The 24126-nt window shown below is 43.1% G+C and overlaps 1 protein-coding gene across 2 annotated transcripts in view; it reads left to right on the top strand.

Moving 5' to 3' along the window:
• Nucleotides 1-1004: 1004 nt before the first annotated feature.
• Nucleotides 1005-24126, top strand: part of LCMT1 (leucine carboxyl methyltransferase 1) — a 36996-nt gene continuing 13874 nt past the window's right edge. Inside the window, exons 1-8 of one of the 2 annotated variants that reach the window (XM_089682412.1) lie at nucleotides 1005-1157; nucleotides 4071-4162; nucleotides 8278-8399; nucleotides 12893-12969; nucleotides 14977-15038; nucleotides 18829-18931; nucleotides 21239-21359; nucleotides 21962-22063. In XM_089682412.1, the coding sequence (XP_089538538.1) occupies nucleotides 1087-1157; nucleotides 4071-4162; nucleotides 8278-8399; nucleotides 12893-12969; nucleotides 14977-15038; nucleotides 18829-18931; nucleotides 21239-21359; nucleotides 21962-22063 (750 nt within the window). In that variant the 5' untranslated portion in view covers nucleotides 1005-1086. The remainder of the gene's footprint in view (nucleotides 1158-4070; nucleotides 4163-8277; nucleotides 8400-12892; nucleotides 12970-14976; nucleotides 15039-18828; nucleotides 18932-21238; nucleotides 21360-21961; nucleotides 22064-24126) is intronic. The other variant, XM_089682413.1, reaches the window with a different exon arrangement.

The following is a 24126-nucleotide window of genomic DNA, read 5'->3' as shown; positions in this document are numbered from 1 at the left end:
CGTGTTTGCGTTTTTTTCGCTTTTTCCCCCCCCAAAAGTAATTTTTTTGGTAAAAAAAAGGCCAAAAACACCAGTTTGAGGCATTTTACCACGTTTTGCCACATTAGAGCGTTTTTACAACTAAAAGACTCCATGCACACGGGGCGCTTTGATAACGCTGGTAACATTAGCTGTGAAAAGTCCTGTTAAACATGTGAGTTTTACAGCTTTTTCTTTAGCATTTCTGCATTAGTGTTTAGTGGCGTTTTCCCGTGTTTGCGTTTTTTAAGTTTTTTTACCCCAAAAAATTTTTTTGGGTCAAAAAAAGTCCAATAACGCCATGTTTGTGACGTTTTACCACCTGTTACCACGTTTTACTGTGTTTTTAATCCCGTATAATAATAATATATAAATCCCGTATAATAATAATATATAAATCCTGTATAATAACAATAATAATAATATCCCTCCTAGATTGTAAGCTCCAAGGATCAGGCCCTCCTAACCCTCTTGTATTGAACTGTATTGTTGCTGTATTGTCTCCCGTTATATTGTAAAGCGCTGAGCAAACTATTGGCGCTATATAAACCCTGTATAATAATCATAATATATAAATCCTGTATAATAATAATAATCATAATATATAAATCCTGTATAATAATAATAATAATAATATCCCTCCTAGATTGTAAGCTGGAAAGAGCAGGGCCCTTGAACCCCTCGTGTTTTGCATTGTATTGTTATTGTTCTGTCGCATGTTCTGTCCCCCTTTGTAATGTACAGCGCTGAGCGAACTGTTGGCACTTTATAAATACTGTATAACAATAACAATAATAATAATAATAATATTAATGAGGATGTAAAGTTCACTAAAAAAAAATGGGGGGAAGTGGAGGTCATGTGTTTCCTGTCAAAAATGGAGCTCCATTCTGCAGACAGCTGTCCCTCCTCGAGTGGAGCTCCACTCTGCATCCTCTGCTTGTTTGTTACATTAAAGTTCACAAAAAAAAAAAAGAGTGGGGAAGTGGAGGTCACGTGTTTCCTGTCGACAATGGAGCTCCATTTTGCGGCCAGATCCCTGTTGTGGTGAGAAGTGACGGAGGAGACATGTCCGGAGACTCGGACACCGCGGATGAGGCTGTGAGGGGCACCTGTGATGACGCCTCTATATGTAAGAGGTGAGGAGGGACCACCAGAGCAGCTCACGTACACGACGCCTTGTTATATATATATATATATTTTTTTTTTTTTTTCAGATTGGCACACCTTTATTGACAAGCCAAGGTTTACAACACAGGCCCCCCCTTGGCAAATCAATTTAAATTGATAAAACCTGATTGGTTGGCAGACCAGTACCCGGGGCTAGGTTTACACCTATGCAGGTTGCGTTTGAGCCGTTTCTGCCCTTGTGCTTTTGATGCGTTTTGCGGGGGGTTTTTTTCCCCCATATTTTACATTTTTCTTGTTGCTAGGCAGATTTAAAATGCTAAACGCATGACATGCTTTTCTGCAGCGTTTCCATTGAAGTCTATAGAACCAAACATACAACATTTTGCGTTCAAAAAAGTCCCCAACCCTTTAAAAAAAAAACGCATTGGGTGAAAACGCGGAAATGTGAACCTGTCCCATAGGAAATCATGTTAAATGGACTGCTGTGCGTTTCTGTGTGAAACTAGGGCAGGGGTAGTCAACCTGAGAGCTGCAGGACTACAAGTTCCATTATGCCTCTGAAAGTCATAGCTATAACTCAGTTTTGTAATCTTTGCGATGCCTCATGGGAAATGTAGTTCCGCAACAGCTAGAGAGCAGCAAGTTGCCTACCCCTGGCCTAGGGTGACGCAGCCATCTACATTTATATACTGCCATTCACTGGGCACCACATTGCTCTGCAGTGGCCCTTTCATTTCAGTGGCAGGAAGGACCAGCAGTGTGGGACAATGGAGGTGCTGGATGTTTCCTTGCCCCCACTCCCCTATGTATGAGGCCTTCAGGTCCCCCTTTGTAGGGTGTAGCAGCAGGGAGGTCATTTAAAGCTGACCTTTCAGCCATCCCTTCAGTCCTGCAGTTGTACAGGCTCCTCTCCTGGGCTGCAATGGGTCTGTGGGCTTGTTACAGTGTGCATTGGAAGCGGCAGCAAGCCAGATAGGGCCCACCTCATTTCCCGGCTGGAGGACGTCCAACATCATCTAGATCTTTCCTCCCCAACCCGACTGTCCTCGGCCCGCCCACTTTCATTGGATTTTAGTTATGGAGGTAGTGCATCCCATGTGTCTGTATGCAAATACATCCCAACTAGGAATGCCCACTCTGCCCAATCAAACCCACTCATATATTGTAAAGTGCTGAGCAAACTGTTGGCGCTATATAAATCCTGTATAATAATAATAAGGGGATTTTGATATTTGCATAACTCCTCCCAAGAGCCCGCCCACTGCTTACATCAGGGCTGACCCCCGGTTCACATCTAAGCGGCTGTGCGGGCTGCATTTTTCATGGGCACGAGAGCCCATTCATTTGAATGGACTCCCGTGCCACGCAGGGAAAGAAGTCCCTGCACTACTTTAGAAAACGCAGTCCACACGGGACCCTCGGTTTCCAGTACGGTTGCGTTTCCCAGTGCGAGCGACATGCCATTAGAACTAATGGCACACGCTCCTCGGGTCCGCATTTCTCTCTGTGGGTGGTGCGGCTGCACGGATTTTCATGCCGATCCGCAGCGGCACTACCCGCACAGATGTGAACCTAGGGTTAGGGTTCTTGAGAGGAGTACTGGGGGGGAGGTGGGGCTGTGATGTTTTCAGGAAGCCATATAGAGCACCCTGCCGGCCCCCCACCGGCCATGATCCGACTGCATTGTATAGGAAAGCTGTTGGCTAAATGCACTACACATCCATTCATCCTGTGAGCACCACCTGCGTTTTTTCAGGTTCACCTTTATAATAAACACTGCAGAGCAGTCGAGGGGCCCCAGTAGGTTAGTAATCATTGTGAAGTGCAGAGAAATTCAACTTCCCTCAAACTGTATACCTGTAGAGCCGGGGTTCCCAACCTCCGTCTTCACCCAACTCTGGGGAGGGGGGGGGGAAAGGTTTCCTCAGAGTGGGGCCGTGCCCACACCATGCACGTTACCTGCTCATTTTTCTCTAGGGGAGGAGAAAGGAGATGTACTTACCTAATCCTCTGATTCTCCCAGCACAAGACTGGTCTGTCACCCCTGCACTCCAGTGGTTTTGAATAGCGGTCTGTTCCTGACATCATCACACCCAGAGCAGGCTCCAGAAACCAGGAACAGTCCACACTGGAACTGTGGGGGAGCACCGGTTTCTGCTGGAATGAAGGATCAGGTGAGTATAATCTTTCTCCTCACCCCTAGACAAGACAAGCAGTTGACCCGCGCAGTGCGGGTGCAGCCCCATTGCTTGGAAAACTTTTTTTTTTTGCCGAGGCCTTAAATCAATGTCAATGGCTCAGTATATATGAGAACTATTTTATCTAAGGGAAATTCCTAAAACATGGCCTGTTAGGTGTACTTGAAGAATGAAGTTGAGAAACACTTGTAGGCCGACCAGGTTTTGGAAATGTTGTGCTCTCTGTGAGTGGCACCATACTGCACAGCAGCCCAAGGGTGGATGGTATGTTTTCAAGCTCAGAGAAATGATGTCGATTGATTGCACCCATTGAGCACACCCTCTCCTCCCCCCACGTGAGCATACCATATAATCTTTCATCCACTTTCATGATCACAAGAACAAGCGTGGAGCTGCTGTTTCGCTCATCCTCATGTGCAGTGGCCCCTTGGATGCTCCTCATTCATCTTTCCATCAAACTCATATCTTGGCTGCAGAGAAATAAGCAACATGTGCTCACTCCACCCCCCCCCCCCCCAAATCTGGGCATACTGTCATTAGATTGTGGGACTTGTAGTTTGATCCTCGAACACTGAACTGCAGTGTCAGATCATGTGGACAAGCCACAAGATCCAGCTCTGAAAAGTGACTTGGCACTTGTTGATTGGGATCTATTGCTGAAGAGATTAATTTGTAAATCCCGAAGGTGAACCAACCCTTTACGTTTGTTTTTTCTCCATGCAGGTTTGCAGTGAGCGTTGGTTATTGGAAAGATCCCTACATTCAGTATTTCGTCAGGCAGGCCAAAGAGCGCAAGGCGCCCGAGATCAACAGAGGCAAGTCAACGGCAGTAGAACAAAAAAGAAGCCGATTTTGTGTTTGATGTTGTATCGGTTTTATCATGCACTAGGGGAGATTTATTTCAGGTACTTGTATAGCGCCCAGGGGTGGACTGACCATTTGGAAATTCGGGCACTGCCGAGGGCCCGGGGTCAGTAGGGGGCCCCATAAGATGCCCCTGGTACCTTTTTCATAGGCTTTTTTGAGTTTGGCAAGGACACAGGGGCCCCATGATCCCCTATTGCCCAGGGCCCCATGAGTTGTCAGTCCGCCCCTGGTAATGATGGATGCCGAGATGTTTCTACACCTTAATTGGAGGTCAGCTGTGGTAAATTAAATTGATCAGACATGATTTGGAAAGACACACACCTCTTTATAAAAGGCCTCACAGCTGACAATGCATACTGTATCAGAGCAAAAACCATGAGGTTAAAAGGAACTGCCTGCAGAGCTCAGAGACAGGATTATTGCAAGGCTTGGATCTAAGGAAGGATAAAAAAACAAAAAAAACAAAACAAGGACACGGGCCCCATGATCCCCTATTGCCCGGGGGCCCCATGAGTTGTCAGTCCGCCCCTGATAGCACCGTCAGTTGACGCATCGCTTTACATATATGTTGTACGTTGACATCAGTCCCTAACCCTCAAGGGGTGTACAATCTAAGGTCCCTAACTCACGTTCATATACTAGGGACAATTTAGACAGGATCCAATTAACCTACCAGCATGTCTTTGGAGTGTGGGAGGAAACTGGAGTACCCGGAGGAAACCACGCAGGCACAGGGAGAACATGCAAACTCCATTCAGGTGGTGCCATGGTTGGGATTCGAACCAACGACCCGCGTACTGCCAGGCGGAAGTACTAACCATTTAGCCACTGTGATTTACTAAAACTGGTGCACACAGAATCTGGTACAGCTGTACATAGTAACCAATCATCTTCTAGTTTTTAGCCCTGGTTCACACTGAATGCAACTTTGAAATTGCGCTACTTCACTTGAAGTAGCTCGATTTCAAAGCCGCAGATTAGTGCGATTTCTACCTCCGATTTCACTGCGGCTTGCGACTTCACTTAACAGGTCACAATGAAATCGGAAAATAGTAGTGCAGGAACTAATTTTGAAATTGCAGTACTTCAGATCACACCATGCCATAGAAATACATTAGATGCAACTGCAGGTGCGATTTGTAAATCGCATGTCCCACTTGATGTCGCACCAGTGTGAACCAGGGCTTATGGGAACAAATTGAAGTTAGAAGCTGATTGGTTATTATGCACAGCTGCACCAGATTCTGTGTGCTTCATTGTTAGTAAATCTCCCCCTTTTGTCTTAAACTGGTAGTAAAGCCATACAGGTGGCGCAAACTCCTGGAGTATTATCCAAGATTTATTAAAAAGGTTTGCACCACCTGTATGCTCTCTTCCAGTTTGTTGACTTCCCTATCTGAGGAGGGCTGCATCTCTGGAACTTTATCCGTAGGTCATTCACAAACCTGATCCCCTGGCCTCCCCCTGGCATTGGCTCCCTCGAGGCGCTGGAGAGTTAACGCTTCTGCCCGTCCGGTGATTACCTGCCGGCGCCTGGTGATTACCGAGGATCTTCGACGGGGAGGAGGCTACTTTGTTTACTAACAGTCCTCCTCCCTGTCGGCTTAGACACACTGCTCTGGAGTGTGCTTGCAGTGAAGCACCAACACACCGCCCCCCCAGTAAAACACTCCCTGCACATAGTTAAAGCGGAGTTCCACCCAAAAGTGGACGTTCCGCTTTAAAGATTGGTCCCCTGCTCCCTATTAAGGATTGGCACCTTTGGGGAGTGTGGGGGGGGGGGGGGTAGACACGGTTACCCAAACTTGACAGGTACCCGCTCCCACTTCCACTGCAATCGCCTAGGCGATCGGAAGCGGAAGTTGTCCTCCTTCCCTCCCTCCCCGAAGTCTTGTGGGACACGTGACAGGTCCCAGAAGAGGACGGGGCCGTTCAGGAAGCGCAGCGCTACTCACGCATGCACAGTGGGCACCCGGCTGTGAAGCTGCAAGCTGTCAGAGCCGGGTGCCCACACTGAAGATGCCGGCCTCCTGGAATACAAGACGGCCTGTGAAACAGTTTTTGTAGCTGCTGACTTTTATTTTTTTTACAGAGTAAGTGGAACTCTGTTTTAACCCTTTGATCGTCCCTCATGTTACCCTCTTCCTCCCCAGTGCCATTAGTACAGTGTCAGTGCTTTTTTTAGCACTGATCACTGTATTGGTGTCACTGGGGATGTCAGTAACGCCAAGTCATTTCCCCCCCCCCAGTGTCCCGCTATAAGTCGCTGATCGCTGCCATTACTAGTAAAAATAAAAAATCCCAGTATATATATACGACCATTTGTAAACACGTATTGGGATTTTTTTTTTAGCAAAGACATGGAGCAGAATACATTTTGGCGTGAGTTATGGCGAAATTTGATTTTTAAAATGTTTTTTACTGGACATGTTTAATAGCAGAAAGTAAAAAATATAGGGTGGTTTTTTTTTTTTTTCTTCAAAATTGTAGGTTTTTTTTTTTTCTTATAGCGCAAAAAAATAAAAAACACAACGGCAGTCAAATACCACCAAAAGGAAGCTCAATTTGTGGGGAGAAAAGAGACTAAATTTCATTTGGGTGCAGCATTGCATGAGCGTGCAATTTTCAGTTAAAATAACACAGCGCCGTAACGCAAAAATTAGCCTGGTCAGGAAGGGGGGTAAATCCTCAGGAGGGCAAGTGGTTGATGTAATTGCCAATTAAAGCCTTTGACACTTATGAAATGCTTGTAAATATCCTTCAGTATACCATAGTAACAAAAAGATCTAAAAACACTGAAGCAGCAGACTTTGTGAAAATGAATACTTGTGACTTTCTTACAACTTTTGGCCAGGGCTATACAGCGCTGTGTTCTGGCAGTGGGATGTTCCCACTCCTGGAACAAGATCGAGTTGACGGTTACTCAGCCACTCACAGAGAGCTTTGTATTTTCTGAATGAATACCACAGAAGTGAGAGAGGGTACTGTACATGCCGGATGAATGTCAGCCAGTTTCTGCTGAACCAGCTGATATTCGGCGCACCAATCTCATGCACCCAAAATACTTGTCTGGTGTGTACATCGCACCCAGTTCTTCCTACAAACTGTAATAAATGGTTAGCACTTCCACCTGGCAGTACTAGGGTTCGTTGGTTCAAATCCCAACCACGGCATCACCTGCTTGGAGTTTGCATGTTCTCCCTGTGCCTGCGTGGGTTTCCTCTGGGTACTCCGGTTTCCTCCCACACTCCAAAGACATGCTGGTAGGTTAATTGGCTCCCGTCTAAATTGTCCCTAGTATGTGTATGTATGAATGTGAGTTAGGGACCTTAGATTGTACACCCCTTGAGGGTTAGGGACTGATGTGAATGTACAATATATTTATGTAAAGTAATAATAATGGATTGAAGTGTTGCTAAAGATAAAAATGTTTTTTTCATTATAATAATAAACATGTTATATTCATCTGCTCTGTAGTATCGCACAAAGCGGAAAGCAGCCCAGTACCTCCCTCGGTTGATGATTTTATCTCCTCTTCTTTGTCGGTCCAATAGTAAGCCGCTTGCTTGCTCCAGTGCTGTGTGTGTCTATAGAGCCATTCTCCATAGACGCACACAGTGGAGCTTAGTGCCCCCCCCCCCACCCCTTGCTTTCTCCTCACTGCCTTTGAATGACAGCAGCAGGAGCCAATGGGACAGCATGGAGTATGTCTTGGGTTTGTTTCGGAATACCTCTCCTTTAGGGGTCACCAGATTGACAAAATGACTACAGTGAACTGCAACAGCTATGGCTGGAAGGAAAACTAAAGAACTGAGCAGAGTATCCGTGCTTCCTACACCCATCTCTAGGTTTAAGCTGCCATTTTTCATTGAAGTTAATCCTAATCAAGAGAAGTACGTATATTTTACTGAGAAACAAGCAGCCTTGCAGGTTTTCACATAAATACCCTTTTTTATCAATAGGTGGCACTGCAGTTCCTGTTCTGTAGTTCTCAGTATGTTTTTGAAGGTGAACTATAAGCATTTGAATAAATCTTCATTGGTTTGTCTTTTGCTGTTCTTAGGGTACTATGCCCGGGTGCAGGGTGTCGGCCAACTACTCCGTGCCTTTCTAAAGAGGACTGAATGCAATTGTCAAGTCATTAACCTTGGGGCGGGGCTAGACACAACTTTCTGGAGGTTAAAGGTAAGTTCTAACGCATCAAAAGTTCAAAAGGCCAGTTGCACCAAACAGAGACAATCCAATGCTTCACTAGAGTCTGACATTAAGTCTTTCTAAAGTACCCATTTCTGCTGTATGTATAACAGGAAGAATATGAGGCTCAATGTCCCTGCCCTGGAACAGGCAGGCAGCAGCCAAGTCAGAATAAAACTAGAACTGCTAATCTGCATTGCAGGTCCGTGACAGAGACAGTACTTAAAGGATAAGTTCAACTTTCACAACTTGTTACACCCATATTCAGGATGTAACACATTATGAATGCACCGGCCCCCACTCCCCTACTTTGACAGCTAGCGGGGGATCTTCTTCCCCCTCGCTAGCTGTAAAAAAAAAAAAAATAATTCCCTGGATTTTGTGAATGAGAAACTACAAGTTCCGACAGCTTTAGAGGCTGTCGGCTTGTAGTTCTCAATGAACTACCAGGACGCTGTTCACTAATTCTTCTCATGAGTATATTTGCTTGCTTGTACATCCCATACAGCAAGCAGATGTACTGATATATCTGCAGGAGACCTGCATGGCACCAGCGATCTGCTGATTGCTGGTGCAATGCTTTACAGGCTCCCAAAACAAAAAATAAATGCACATTTTTTGTACCTGTAAAAAAAAAAAGTGCATTTATTATTTTTTGTCTAAAGGTGAACATATTCTTTAAACAACTCTATTCCTGCTTACTTCATGTTTTTCAAGGGAGATATCCAAGTAGAGAAGCGAGTGCCAGTGTCCCAGCTACATGAGATAAATATATTCAGCACCCAAGACAGAATATGGTAGATTGCACTCGGGTAATAAATATTTCAAGGCTCAAAATTGTATGTGCCTGTGAAATGGTGAAAAACTGGAATACCCAAACTTGGGCATAGGCCACCCTTTAAAAGCTTGTAGAACTAATCAGTTTAATAATGCCCCAAATATTATTGATCTCAATCCAGCATGCAAGGCGATACCTAATATGCATGTGGTACATCCATTATTTTTTTTTTGCACACAGTGTTCACATTTACATCTGTGTGTGTGTAAGTAGGGAGGCAGGGGCTTTAAAAAAATTTTTAAATGTATTTTATTAACCACTTCCCGACCGGCCGTTGTATATAAACGGCCGGATGGCGGCAGTGCAGGGTCGGGTGGACGTTTATAAATTGCCTCCCCACACCATGCTTGTGCGCGCTCCCTGGGAGCGCACAGCACCACGATCTAGTGCCCGCTGTGTCCTCCGGACACAGTGAAACACCGAGCATCGGACGGGACCTCTGTACGAGGTCCCGATCATGTGATCACTGATTGGCCAATCAGTGATCACATGCAAAGTAGTAAGCAAGATGTAAATTCTGACATCATTGCTTACTACGTGTGAAATCTGTGAATGATCACAAAGGTCACATGGTACAAGGCTATTCACAACAGCCTTGTACCATGTGACAAGCTGTGACCAATCACAGCTCACTCAGTACTTCTCAATGACTGCAAGAATGCAGCCACAGAGAAGGAGAAATGATTGCTTTTACATCCTATATGGGTGTAAAAGCAATCAGTGTAAAAAAAAAAAAAAAAATCTTCATCACCCCCCACAAGTAGTACAGTGTCACCATGGTGACACTGTACTGCTAGGGTGACAGTAAAACAAAATGTTTAAAAATTATAATTTTTGGTTATAAACTAATTTGTATTTTTTTTTTTTTTTTACTAAAAAGATAACGGAATAAATTTTGGCCAAGATTTATGATGAAATATTATTTCTTTGCAAAATTTTATTTAAAAAAACACTTTTTTTCAAAATTTTTGGACATTTTCATTTACATAGCAAAAAAAATTAAAATCCCAGCGGTGAATAAATACCACCAAAATAAAGCTTTATCTGTCTCCAAAAAATGGTAAAAAATTCATTTGGGTACAGTGTTGCATGACCGCGCAATTGTCATTCAAAGTGTGATAGTGCTGAAAGCTGAAAATTGCCCTGGTCAGGAAGGGGGTAAAAGTGTCCAGACTGGAAGTGGTTAAAATTTATTTTTAAACTTCTTTTTTTTTTCTTTTTTTTTTTCTTTTAAAGGCTCAGTTTACTTTAACATAAACTGGCCCTTGCAGAGAAGAGGTCCCAGTAGTTTAAAATTTACTGTGCGTTTTTTAATTAAAATGACAAACATGCAATACTCACCTGCTCTGTGCAGTAGTATTGCACAGAGCAGCCCCGATCCTCCTCTTCTTGGGTCCCCTGCTGGCGAACTTGGCTCCTCCTCTTCTTAGTGTGTCCCCATAGCAAGCCATTTCCTATGGAGGCACATAATGTCTGCTTGCTCCTGAGCTGTGTCCATGGAGCCGTGCTCCATAGACTCATACAGTGGGACTTAGCTCCTCACCCTACATCCTCTTCACTGGATTTGATTGACAGCAGCAGGAGCCAATGGCTTTTTATTCTCACATCCTGACTTATTTTCAGGATTTGGGCTACAACAAACTTTTTTTTTTTTTTTTTTTTTTTTTTCTTTTAAGGGGTTTATTTCCAATTTTTTTTTTTTTTTTGCATAGGGAAAATAGAGTATATTGAGTACAAAACAGCTTACCGCTACCGAGCAAATAACTGTACAGTAAAAATGGAACACTGAATACATAATTAGGTGATGCACGTAGTTGCATTGTGCGGCCAGGTTCAGAGGCAAAACAAATAGTACACTAGCTTACATTCTATTATATACACACACTCATACACACGTGTGCCTCCCCTTACCCCCAAGCGTGTTACTTAGCCCAAGAGGTATATAGACATAGTACCCTAAGGCGTTTTGTTAAGAGGACACCTCCGAGTGATGATCTTTTTAATTGTTCTTAAAAAAAAAAAAAGGGGGCTTGGTGGCCATTTTGTTGTAGTCCAGAATATGAGATGGAAAGGAGCTTACCATCCTGGTGGGGATGTGCCACTGAAGAGACTGTCCATATCTGGTCTTTAAATCGGAAACACACTGGGGATGAGTGCCCAACATCTGCCGAGTCTTGGAAATAAGCGAGAATGTAGGAATTTAAACATTGGTAGTGTTGGTTATTAGCTCTGAACCCTGACGTTCCGGAGCTCATTCTTTACAGGAGAGATTAGAGAACAGATGTTCACTGGTCTCCTGATGCTCTCCATTCTGACACCTGCAGTGATGATCTCGGGCACCCAGGATGGACAGGTAAGTTTGGGACATGTGGTGGGACGAAAGTTACAGCTGCCTGGATCGCTTTACTTGAAAGCCAGCAACCAGGAGCAAAAAAATCAACAATTTCCTGTCTGCTGTAGCAGCTATTACTCCCAACGTAGTTGTTACAGTGGTGGCAGTGGAAGTTAAATACTTTTTACGTGTTTTTCTCTGCTCTTTGGAAAAGGTCTGTAAGCAGTGTGAAATATGTAATCCTGTTTGCCACGATACAGTGAAATTGCATTTCAGCAGTCCAGTGGTGCAGTAACCCTTTTGTCTCATCTGCTTCGAGTATGGTTGATTAGACTTAAAAAGCAGAAAAATAATTGGCAAACTGTCTCATCTTCTTTAACCCCTTCACGCCTAAGGGTAAAACAAATCTTAACGCCGAAGCACAATTTTGCAACTTTGACATGTGTTAGCAAAACCCTACATATCATCACAACTACTTTGTGTATCCAGGTGGATTATACCGCTTTTTTTTTTTTCCACTACAAATTGGGCTTTCATTTGGTGGTAAATGGTAATAGATATTTTCAGTTTTTTTTTTTTTATTAATAATTTTTTCTATTATCAAAGTAAATCTGGCCCAAAATAGTAAAAAAATATTTTTTTTTTAAATGTAGCTGTATATTTTTCTACTACCATAACCTACCACCAAAGAACAACCCAAAATAATTTCTCCTGCTCCTAACAATGACAGTGATACCACGCGTGCTTGTTAGTTGTTGTTTGTACCTGTAGTATGGCCCAGAAACAATAGTGCATATTTTACTTTTTTTCTTTATCCTGACACTGATACGAATTTAAAAATTTAAAAAAAAAAATCCTGACTAAAAAAAAAAATGCTGACCCTGACCTTGACTCAAATACTAACACTGGCTCAAGTATTTTTTAATTCAATTTTTTTATTACTTTTTATTTATTATACACACACGTGTTTGTTTTTCTCTCTGAAAGTACAGAAAGCGATACAGCGCATCTCTCTCCTCCATTCAGAGAGAGCAAACCTGAGGATGGGCTTCACAGTGACTGTGATAGAGTTCTGGGTCCCAATCGTTAGAACGGGACCCGGGCTCTCGGTGAGACCCCGGTCTCTGTGATGGGAGAACACCCTGTGGCAAAGACGGGTACGCTAATTAGCGGCCCCACGGCGTAAAGCCCAGTGCCAATTTGCGTACCATTGGTGTGAAGGGGTTAAACTTTGGGGTGGTTCAGTGGTAGAAATTCTATTTAAAAAAATGACTTTCAATATGCAGTAAAGAGCTTATTGTGTTATCATTCCAGGATGAAAATCTCCTACCCAAGAAATATTTTGAAGTGGATTTCCCTGCAATAGTTGCACGAAAGCTCTACAACATAAAGTAAGAGGGTTTTACTGTTTACCTCTGTAAACGGATTGAAATACGTTAAGATACTTTGTTTACTAAAATGTATGTAGGTATGGAGGGATTCGCTTATTTTATATATTAATAAAAGTGCCTTGTGGGTATAATGTGATCTGCCATCAGCTGGGCATCCACTTCCTTCACCCCTAGTCTAGCTGTCTTGTGCCCCGTTTATCCCCTATTCCTGTCAACTTGCTACTCTTTCTACCACACTAGCAATTATTATTATTATTATACAGTATTTATAAAGCGCCAATAGTTCGCTCAGCGCTGTACATTACAAAGGGGGACAGAACATGTGACAGAACAATACCAATACAATGCAAAACATGAGGGGATCGAGGGCCCTGCTCTTTTGAGCTTACAATCTAGGAGATGATAGCTATGTAAGGCATGGTGAGACTGGAGATAGAAAGGCTGAAGAAAGACACTCTGGGGAATTCCTAACAAGTGTCTAGATCAGGAACCAGAATTCTGCCATGCCTCCACATGACAAATATTGGGGCTTGGCCAAATTCATGTACCTGTTGGAAATAAGTACATGAATTTGAAGCAAGCACTGATAATTGTCATGCAGAGGTGTGCTGAGGCCGGAGTGTCCATATAGATAATGGCTGCTGCAGCCGAAAGCCGAAAGTACAGAAAGCGCTGCAGCCGAGGCGTTTTGCATCTGGGTGGATGCCTGATGGGGATTCAGAGATTCTCACTCGTTCTCCATCATGTGATTGGCAGTGGTTGAATTTCATAGCCAATAGAGAGCCTGCTATGGCTATGGAATCTGCCCACTATCTGCTGTCCGTCAGACCTGATGGGGAAATTTGTGCACAGAGACAGGCACTCTGATCTATAAGTAAACAAGTTTAGCCATAACTTAACCTCATACCTCCACCTGATGCTTGAAGCAGAATTCAAAGCAAAAAGCCAAATGCACAGTTGAAATATGTACTGTATTGTTTTACTTGGCTAAGGATTTGCAGTTCTTTTCAGCTAGTCATGTGATCCAGGCATCTGTACAGACAGCACAGCCAGGTCGTTGACCTTTGTTGAGACTACACTGCTGTTAAGGAATAAAGCCTGGTCCCAGCCTGTGATTGAACAGTGAACTGGCAGCAGCATATTGATGGGGTCATCTCTGTGCTTCTCCCTCTCTCTTTTTTTTTTTTTCCTGTGATAAACTGACAGAACTATGCAACCAATAAAGGTGATCTGCTTTCTCCCAGCACTGCTGTTCAGGGATTTACAGGACGCTGATGTCAAGAGAAATTTAACTTTACTCTAAAGATATTCCTACGCCTGGCCCTTAAACGTAATCTAAACCTATATGTGAACATTACCATTATCAGCTGTATATGAGAATACTAGTGATCCTTAAAGGATCACTACCAGTGCCACCAATGTATTTATTTATTTTAGGTACTTATATAGCGCTGTCAATTTACGCAGCGCTTTATACATATATATTGAACATTCACATCAGTCCCTAACGCTCAAGGGGTGTACAATCTAAGGTCCCTAACTTACATTCATACATATACATATTCGGGCCAATTTAGACAGGATCCAATTAACCTACCAGCATGTCTTTGGAGTGTGGGAGGAAACCGGAGCACCCGGAGGAAACCCACGCAAGCACAGGGAGAACATGCAAACTCCATGCAGGAGGCGCCATGGTCGGGAATCGAACCCATAACCCATTTACTGCAAGGCAGACGTGCTAACCACTAAGCCATTGTGCCGCCCACAAAGCCATGCCTCTATAGATGCATGCACATCTATAGTTCAAGTGATTCTTTGCCATATACTGGCTTGTAGGATTTACACCAATGCCATGCAAACAGACTTCAACAAAGATCTAATGCTTGGCACAGCCCTGTGTTGTTTCAACGTCATTTTTCTCTGCTAACACACAATATCCAATCAGGACCGCATCAACTGGAAATGAAAACTTCTGACTGCTTTTAATTTTTGTTTTTATTTTAATAGGTCCAAACCACCTCTCTCCAAGCCAATAATGGAAACCCACAATGGAGACTCTCTGCTAATAGGTGTGTACATTAGTATAGCTGTCATGAAAAAAGATACTAGGAAAAAAAATGCCCCCTGCGAGGGCGTCTGTATTATGTATGTTTTCACCAAATTCATATGTTTAAAATAAAAAAAAAAATGCACTAATGGAAGGAGCGCCAGACGAAAAGATAAGAGAGTCCAAATTAATTTTATAGTATATACAAAAAAAAAATGCCAATGCATTAGGGGGGGTCAGAAAATCTCCGCCTTCATCAGGCATTCACTTAAGCACCTTGAATGGACTCAAAATAGAGCTTCCTGAGTGAATCTTTGTAGGCAGCTAATTGCTGGATCAGGAGAGTTACTGGCCAGCAGAATCTGAGTGAGCAATAAATGAATTTGGACTCTTTTATCCATTCATCTGGCACTTCTTCCATAAGTACATGTTTTTTTTTTCTGGTGTGTTATAAGCAGCCTAATGCAGGTCATAGACGGGTCGAAAATCGGCCAATTTTTCAGCCGAAAAAAAAAAATTGGCAGATTTTCACACCGTTACTGGGTTAATTGGTCGGCCGTTTTTCAGGGTTTTGGCACATTTTTTTTGGAGGAGGATAAAATTTGATGATTGTTCTATTATAACATGTTTTAAAAGCTTTCATATTCAGTCTTGAGTAAGTCAAGTGTTGCTTTCACACTAAACTTTCTACCTTTATAGATGGCCAATAGTGCACAACACTGTATAACTGATTATGGCTGCTCGTAAACCGTAAACTTCACCATTTACTTTATCTACTTAAATTGGCCCATTGTAAAAGGCTCATATCAAGGGGAAAGGTGTAAATTGCTCCAGGGACCATGCACTTTGCTCAACTGTCAACTTTTTTTTTTTTTTTTCTACCCTAAAATTGTAGGTTCAAAAAGCCACATTGTTATTTGTGTACCACTTGTTTGTTGTCTGTATGGGTGGAAATATATTTTTCCCGGTTTTAGAAGTATATTGCACCAATATTAGTATACTTAAGTGTAATAACACACACGCCGCGTGAATATATAATAAGAAAGCAGTGCAATAAAGAACAGTGAAATTAAACATTCTAAAGGGTAATTGCACTCAATACTAATGTATTAATTTTTTGGCAGTTTCAAGCGACACTAAAGCTATGCTAGAAATAAAAATATGATTTGCATTTCCATAAAGTGACACAGAAGGCATTTTACAATAGACTCCGAGCAGACAGGCTATCATCACAGCAGAGACATACAAGTTGCAAAGGGATATGTTGGTAAGGTTATCTTTGAGTGTTTCTAGATGATGAATTTCAAAAGTATGGTTCTAGCACGTCCTTTCTAAGTGTTCCTATAGTAAACTAACATAGTCATCCCTCTCAGCACCTTCATATGCTGCGCTGCAATAGTATGCAATCAATGCAAACACGTAAAACCTCCTTCCATCTTCTCCTCCTATTAAGCCAGCAAACTGCTTTCGCTACAGCACTGCCCAAATCATTGAAGGAGGTACTAGCAACGTAACGCAGAATGTGGGGGCACACGTCTGCATTGCTGAATGACTACACAATGCATGATGGGAGATGTAGTCTGAGGCTGGCAGTCCATGTGACCATGATGACGATATGGGGTTTATTTACTAAAGCTGGTTCACTCAGAATCTCGTGCTCTTCTGCATGGAAACCAATCAGCTTCCAGGTTTTATTGCCAAAGCCTAATTGAACAAACTGAGGTTAGAAGCTGATTGATCACTATGGACAGGTGCACGAGATACTGAGTGAACTAGCTTTAGTAAATCTCCCCCCACGTGTCAAGCCTCAGACTGGAAGTCTGGTAATGGCCAGTATGTTATACATCTGAATTATAAAGGAGACACATTGTTGCAGACACCATGTAGTAGTGGCTGTATTATTACTATTTATTATTTCAGATACTTGTATAGCGCCGTCAATGTATGCAGCGCTTTACATATATATTCTATGTTCACATCAGTCCCTGCTATCAAGAAGCTTACAATCTTAGGTGCTGCTGCGTAGAAGTGCTAACCACTTAGCCACTGTGGTGCTCTTTTATTATTATTATTATTATACAGCCTTTCTGTAACGCCAACAGTTTGCGCACCGCTTTACAATCTAAAGGGAGGCAATACAGTTACAATACAATAAGATACACGAGTGTTAAGAGGACTTTCAATCTAATAGGGTGGGGCAAGTGGTGCAAAAGGTTTTAACAGTGGGGCGTGAGTTGATGGAAGCGAAAAAAGTTCAGTTAGTTGGAACTGTGATAGACTTCCCTGAAAGCTCATCTCTTTAGGGATCACCTGAAGGTAGAGAGTTCCAGAGGATGGAAGAGGCTCTAAAAGAGTCCTGAAGACGAGCATGGGTAGGAGGAATCTAGAGCTTGAGAGCAGGAGGTCTTGGTAGGAACAGAGGATGGTTTGGGGTGATATTATTACAGTAGATATTATATATGTTTTTGGAGATTTACTGGTGTGACTAGTATGTCCTAGATACCGGATCATCTGCATAATAGTTGATCCTGTCAAAAATGCAGTGCCATTGCCACGTCCTGTGAGTTGCATTGAAAGCAAATACATTTTATGTTTGTTCTGTCAGCTAATGTCACAGAGCTCTGGAAGGATCCTAACAATAATGTCGGTATCCACCCAGATGGCTGTGTGGCAGCTGGCTCAGCCTCCAAGCATGCTGCTCAGTCACCCTCTCCAGAGGGGCAGAGCGGTGACTGACAGTTCAGTAGACTAGATCATAGATCTAATGAAAGGAAAAAACACATCAATCTCCATGCAAAAAAGGTGTTTATTGAAACATTTGATAGGATGGTTGCATACTCTCATAATCCCCGCCCTGGACTGTTCCTCCTTAACTCATTTCACCAGACTGGCTTGATCACAAGGATATAACTTTGCAAATTATACTTGCAGATCTAATTAGGTGAAGGAAAACTTTAAACAAGTTCTCTAGCTCTTGAGAGGCAGTGTCCACGCAGCAAGGATTCCTTCGATGGGCACCCAGCAGTAGCTGAAACCATAGAAATCAGAAAGGAGCGCCAGACCAACACCACATAATAATCCAAGATCATTTTAATTGTTTTAGAAATTTAGCCAGTGCATTTCAGGAGCAACTTCACTCCCCCTTCATCAGGGCTCAACACAGGATAAAACTTGGATGGATTCAGAGAAAACAGGGACTGCACAGATCTACATTAGAACCAGTGCTGAACTGTCCTCGTAGAGGAACAACATGATACCAGTTGCTGAGCGGCAATGGAGACATCCATTAAAGAATTGTCAAAAAGTAGATAAACGGTTAGAATGCAAGTTGGTCTGGGTGAAATATACAGGCAAGGCAAATCCTATTTCACTCACCCTGGTAAAGATTGGTGCTTTTCTCTTTCTGTTGTCACCATAGAAAGTAATTTGCTTTTGCATGGTTACAGAGCAGGGGCGGACTAACCATTTGGAAACTCGGGCACTGTCCGAGGGCCTGGGGTCAGTAGGGGGCCCTATGAGATGCCCCTGGTACCTTTTTCATAGGCTTTTTTGAGTTTGGGCAAGGACACAGGGGCCCCATGATCCCCTATTGCCCGGGGGCCCCATGAGTTGTCAGTCCGCCCCTGTTACTGAGTAATTTAATGCTCCTGGACAGGCGTGTGTATGTATGGCCTCCTCCAACATAGGCAGAGGCACTGAAAGATCTTGTGGGTTATAGATTTCAGCTGCATAACAGATTATTGCCAGTCTGTGGCTAGTCTTAAAACACTTGTACAGATACTTTTGTTTGATTTTTTTTTTTTTTTCTATAGATGCTCACAGCCTTGACTCCTCCCGATACTCTATCATTGGGGCAGATCTGAGAAACCTGAAGGACATGGAGGAGAAGCTAAAGAAAGTTGGCATGGACCCACAGTAAGGTGTTTATTTAAAAAGGAAACCCAGAATTTCCCACAGACAATATACCTTAATGTTACCCTAATGTGAACCTGTGCTTAGTCTACGAGGTGTGACAGTTCAGCTTCCGGAAGGCCTGGGGCATAGCACTATGGTGGTGTGTCACGCAGCCGTTTGCACTCAAGTGTGTTCTGACTTTCACTCGCTTGGGTCGCAGACCAGTTTACTCTGTTTAAGCAGTAGAAGAAATAACACGTGTGTGTGCCACTGTTAGTGGAAAATGAGGGACAGGAATTTGGTGACACTTTAGCTCCCTTCCAGCAGGCTTATGTTCAACATTCCATGAAGAAATCAAGTGTTTATTGAATGGCATAGGCAGTTTAACCACTTGTCTCCCAAGGACGTCCCTGTACATCCTTCAGTTGCAGGGGTTATATTGGGATGATGCACACAGCTGCAGGTATTGCTTTTTTCCAGCCAGCAGTTGGCTTTCTTGTAAAAACAATTCTAGCAGCTAATTGGCTGCTGGATTGCTTTTACAAGCAGCGGGATGGGATGTCTCCCCCACCTTCCCACCGAGAAACCAGAGTGTTCAGCCGGCCAAAACCAGAACCACCGGCTGACCATAGAACTGGTCGGACACCGGAACAGCTCAGACCATCTCTATGGTCTGAGAAACAAAGTGATGAGCATTTCATCACCTCCGGTTTTGCCTAATGAAAACAAACTCTTAGGGGTTTGAAAACCACATCAGACCATGTGATCTCAAGCTTTGAAGGGCAGAGGAGTGATCTGGGTTCTAATAGATGTCAGATTTTTCAGTAAAGCGGATCTGTCACTTCCTATTGCGATCGTAGGGGATATTTATATTCCCTGTGATAACTATGAAAGTGATAACAAATGTACAAGAGCAGTGTAAAAAAAACAAAAACAAAAGCGCCCCACTCCCCACATGCTTGTCTGCAAAGGCGAATCCACACGTTTGTATATAAACAGCGATCCCACCACACATGTGAGATATCACCACGAATATCAGATCAAGGGCAGTAATTCTAGTACCGAGGTTAAGGTGGCAGGATTTCGACAGTGATTGGATATGTGGCTGAGAAGAGAGATCTGAATCCAGGATTAAAGCAAGCACCCTGGCCTGGGGGGATGGGACTGATAGTTGTGATCTCAGTAACAAAGTCAGCGGCGGGGGCATGGGGGAAGTGGGGCGTAATATTATGAACTCCGTTAGTGAAATATTTTGTTTTAAGAAGGGGTGTGATATCCATACTCATATGTCAGTAAATTAGTGATGCGTGAGGTGACTGAAGGGTAGAGTAGAGAGGTAGATTTGGTTGTCATCAGTATAGAGGTGGTATTGGAAGCCATGGGTGGTTATCAGCTGACCAAAAAAAAGAGGTGTAGATAGGGAATGGAAAGGATCCAAGGATGGAGCCTAAAATCAACGATTGGATGGGTAGAGAACCAGGAAAGAGCAAAGTTCTGGAGTCCAAGGGAAGGAATTGAGTTTTTTGAGGAAAAACAAGTGGTCAGCTGTATCAAAGGCAGAAGAAGGTCTAATAATATACCGTACAGAGTAGTGGCCATTGGATTTAGCAGTTATAAGTTGTTAGGGAGTTTTAGTAGGGCAGTTAAATTGTCATACAGTGGATGGTATCTGTGTAGTAACATGTACATGGCTTGTATTTTATTTTTTGTGTGATAAAAATATTAAAATTCGAGTCCTCTTGAAAATTGTTGTAATTCTAATGATCTGTCCATTCACATCAGTTTTTAGAACAACTTGGTTGGGAGTGGTGCTGGATCTAAATATAGTTTGGATATCTTGATGGTGTGAAGAAGAGGGGGTGGGGGGGTATTACTTATTTATTTATTTTTTGAAGCAACTAAAAATCTTACAAAAAATCTGCTGCTTGACTACAGTTACCCTTTTTGCGTTGAGAGACATTAAGTGAATGTGTAGAAAGAAGTGGAGTGCCTAAAAGATGAATCGGTGAATCCGTTAAATCCCAACAGTTATATTTATTAAAAGTTGGCAATCAACACATTTTGGGGTTCTTCAGGTTTTACTGATGCACCTCAAATTGTGTTCACAGAGACTAGCCACACATAAACTGTGACACGCACAGAGAATAGAAGAGGGGAAATGATCAAAACCCTCAAACATGTTGGTTACCAACCTTTTACAGCTATGATTGTATGAACTCTACTGACTTACCAATTAATCTTTTACACACTCCCTTTCAATCGGAATTTCTTTTTGGCCAGGTTGTGTTGATTTTTATGTGAAATCTTCATTTTTGTCTTTATTTCCAGGCTACCAACACTGCTTGTGGCGGAGTGCGTGCTGGTTTACATGACCCCTGAGAAGTCTGCCAACCTCCTGAGATGGGCAGCTGACACCTTCCCCACAGCCATGTTCGTAAACTATGAACAGGTAGAGAATTGTGATGTTCTTAACTTTGCAGTCTGTTACTTGCCTGTTTAGAAAATAAATGAACATTGTTTAGCATTTGTGACCATTTCATGTTTATGGCAGCAGCAAACCCCTCACTTCCCTTCTATCTGACTGCTCTTGGGGTGTTGAAGATTAATTGTGAAAAAGGTAAACCATTAAAGCTGGCCATACATGAATGGAATCTTGGCCAGTCCCTGCTGAACTGGCTGCATTTCGATTCATGTATAGGCAGGCTGATTGCACCCAAGTTAATCAACTGGGGTACATGCAACCAGCTAGATTTTTTTATATACGATTACTGCCTACGACTATAGCCACTAGAAGTAATCGTTCGGCCAGGAAGGCGCCCTGTGACTGAGCTGACAAAATGGGAAATATTCAAGAGTTGTAGAATATTGTATTTGCCTGCTTCTCCTATAAACGCCAGACTTCCTGGACCTGATTCAGCTGGCAGGATGGGAATATGACCGTTTACGAGATGTCAATCATTTGACGGGAACAGACTAAGGTTTTATTTGATGATTTTAAGAGCAAGACCGTGATAAGAAATTTCTGTTAACCTCTGTTCTTCTACTGACCAGGTCAACATGGCAGACCGCTTTGGACAGATCATGGTAGAGAACCTGCAGAGGAGACAATGCAACTTGGCAGGAGTGGAGGCCTGCCAGTCACTCCAGTCTCAGGTGAGGAGCCCATTGACTGCCCTTTTGTAAGGTCTAAGCCTCTCCAATGACGTTTTACTCTGTGTGGTCTATCTCTATGGTGAGCTAGCAGACTTTTTTTTAGGGTTGGACACTTTTCTTAAGCTCCTTGCACATGAGCATAAAGTGTGACATTTACACAATTTTTTAACTTTTTGCATCGTTGCACAAAGTATGACTTTGTGCAAAATAGCCAATAAAGTAAAAATAAAGCCATACAGTCGAAGAGTCAGAAGAGAGGAGGAAACATTCATGCACATATGGCTCATACTAACGGGACAGAACATTTTTGACATAAAGTGGTAGTAAACACCGCTTGGTCACTTGTACTTACAGGTAAACCCTATGATAAATTTTATCTGTAGGTACAGTGGATATCTCCTAAATGTGCACTGCTTGGCAGATATTCATATCTATAGTAGCTGGTGACGTCGCCGGTGCATATGTTCTGCACTCTCAATGGAGCACTGTGCTGCAGTTGTGGCTCCTGGGCTCATGTGTGGAAGTAACTTCATCACGGTATGGCTGTTCAACTTGGAAGGAAGACCGGGTGAAGATGGAAGTCCTGTCAGCAATGACAGCACACCGCTGGACGGATCACTTTTATAGAGTCAATCATAATGTGCTAGTATGCAGTGCATACTAGCACATTATGTTAACTTGCAGCAGGACTTTTTTTTTTTTTTCAACCTAACTTTTAATTTGTAAAGTATACATGTACAAATAAAGATCCTACATACTTTTTTTTTTCTACTTATAAATGGAGAATTGCTCTCCTCCCCTAATCAGGCATCCACCTGTTCAGTAATGTGCATGGGCCCACAACCCCCCCACCATCCCACACAGCACATACATAGGCTACATTCACACCAGCGATTAGGGCCGGTATGAATTGTAGCAGCAGTTCCTCCTGTGGCTCTCAGCGGATAGGTGTGGCTGCTTGACCAGCAGCTGCACCTATTTGTGGCTCTCTACGCCAAAGATTAACTGCATGATCACTGCTGGACACACTTTTCGTCCAGCAGCAATCACTGCTGGTGATCACTGGCTGTGCAGAGAGCCACAAATAGGTGCAGCCACGAGTGACCTGTCATTATAGTGAATGGCGGCCGCGGCTACCTGCTGAGCTTCAGGAGCAACTGCTCATCAGCTATCCTTATTAGTGAATTTTATATGTGGCCCTAGACAATTTCTCTTCTTCCAATGTGGCACACTTGAACATAGGCAGAGGTTTTGCGCACACTGCAGAAGAAAAGCTGTAAGTGCCCTGCGCTTCTATTGTTCGAAAACTAAATAAGTGCTATGTGTAAACTGTGTCTAAACCATCAAACAACAATTATCACAAATGATACTTTAGAATTGTTTGTAATAATCATGTTCTGTTATAACCATATATACAAGTCCAAGAAAAATGTTGCTTACCATAAAAACTCCATCCTGAAAACAATTCATCGTCTTCCAATTCAGTGTCCTGTTAAAAATTATTAAAGCACCCAGTGCTAAATGTGCTTAAACTATTTTCAGTCGCTCCTCTGTGTCTTCCACCAATTTTGTGCAGTGTCTACCACAGTACACACTCTAAGACCGTATTTCTCAGTTGGGATGGCACAGCACCTTGGGATGCTGTATGGATTTCCCCAGACTGCTGTAAGCACAGGACCCAGTTTGCCCTCAATCAACATCATGATGCTAGCAGGTCGGCCGCCAGGACCATTACATCCAATGGTGCTCTAGGGCAGGATGCACAGCGTCATTTATTGCTATGGTGTTAGCAGCCATCCTGCCCAACCATGGTAACTCATGATGCTGACCCAGGACTGGAGGCATGGCTGTCTCCAGCATTCAGGAGAGGATAGAAGTTTGCTTCCTCAAGACGTGTTCCACCTCCTTCCTTCTTCCTCGCTGCTGGAACCAAAAGATAGGGCTCTGGTGTGATTTAGGTGGCTCTGTGATCAGAGGATTCTGATGAGGGACTCTGATGTAATGGATGGGTTCTCTGTCGTTTGGTACCCTGATGTCATGGGGGTCTGTCATAAAGGGACATT

This window comes from Staurois parvus, unplaced genomic scaffold, assembly GCF_062004578.1.
Source record: "Staurois parvus isolate SC_StPar_1 unplaced genomic scaffold, SC_StPar_1.0 ptg000289l, whole genome shotgun sequence".
NCBI classification, from domain to species: domain Eukaryota; kingdom Metazoa; phylum Chordata; class Amphibia; order Anura; family Ranidae; genus Staurois; species Staurois parvus.
The sequence above is the reverse complement of the archived record's forward strand: the minus strand, read 5'-3'. Positions and strand labels throughout refer to the sequence as shown.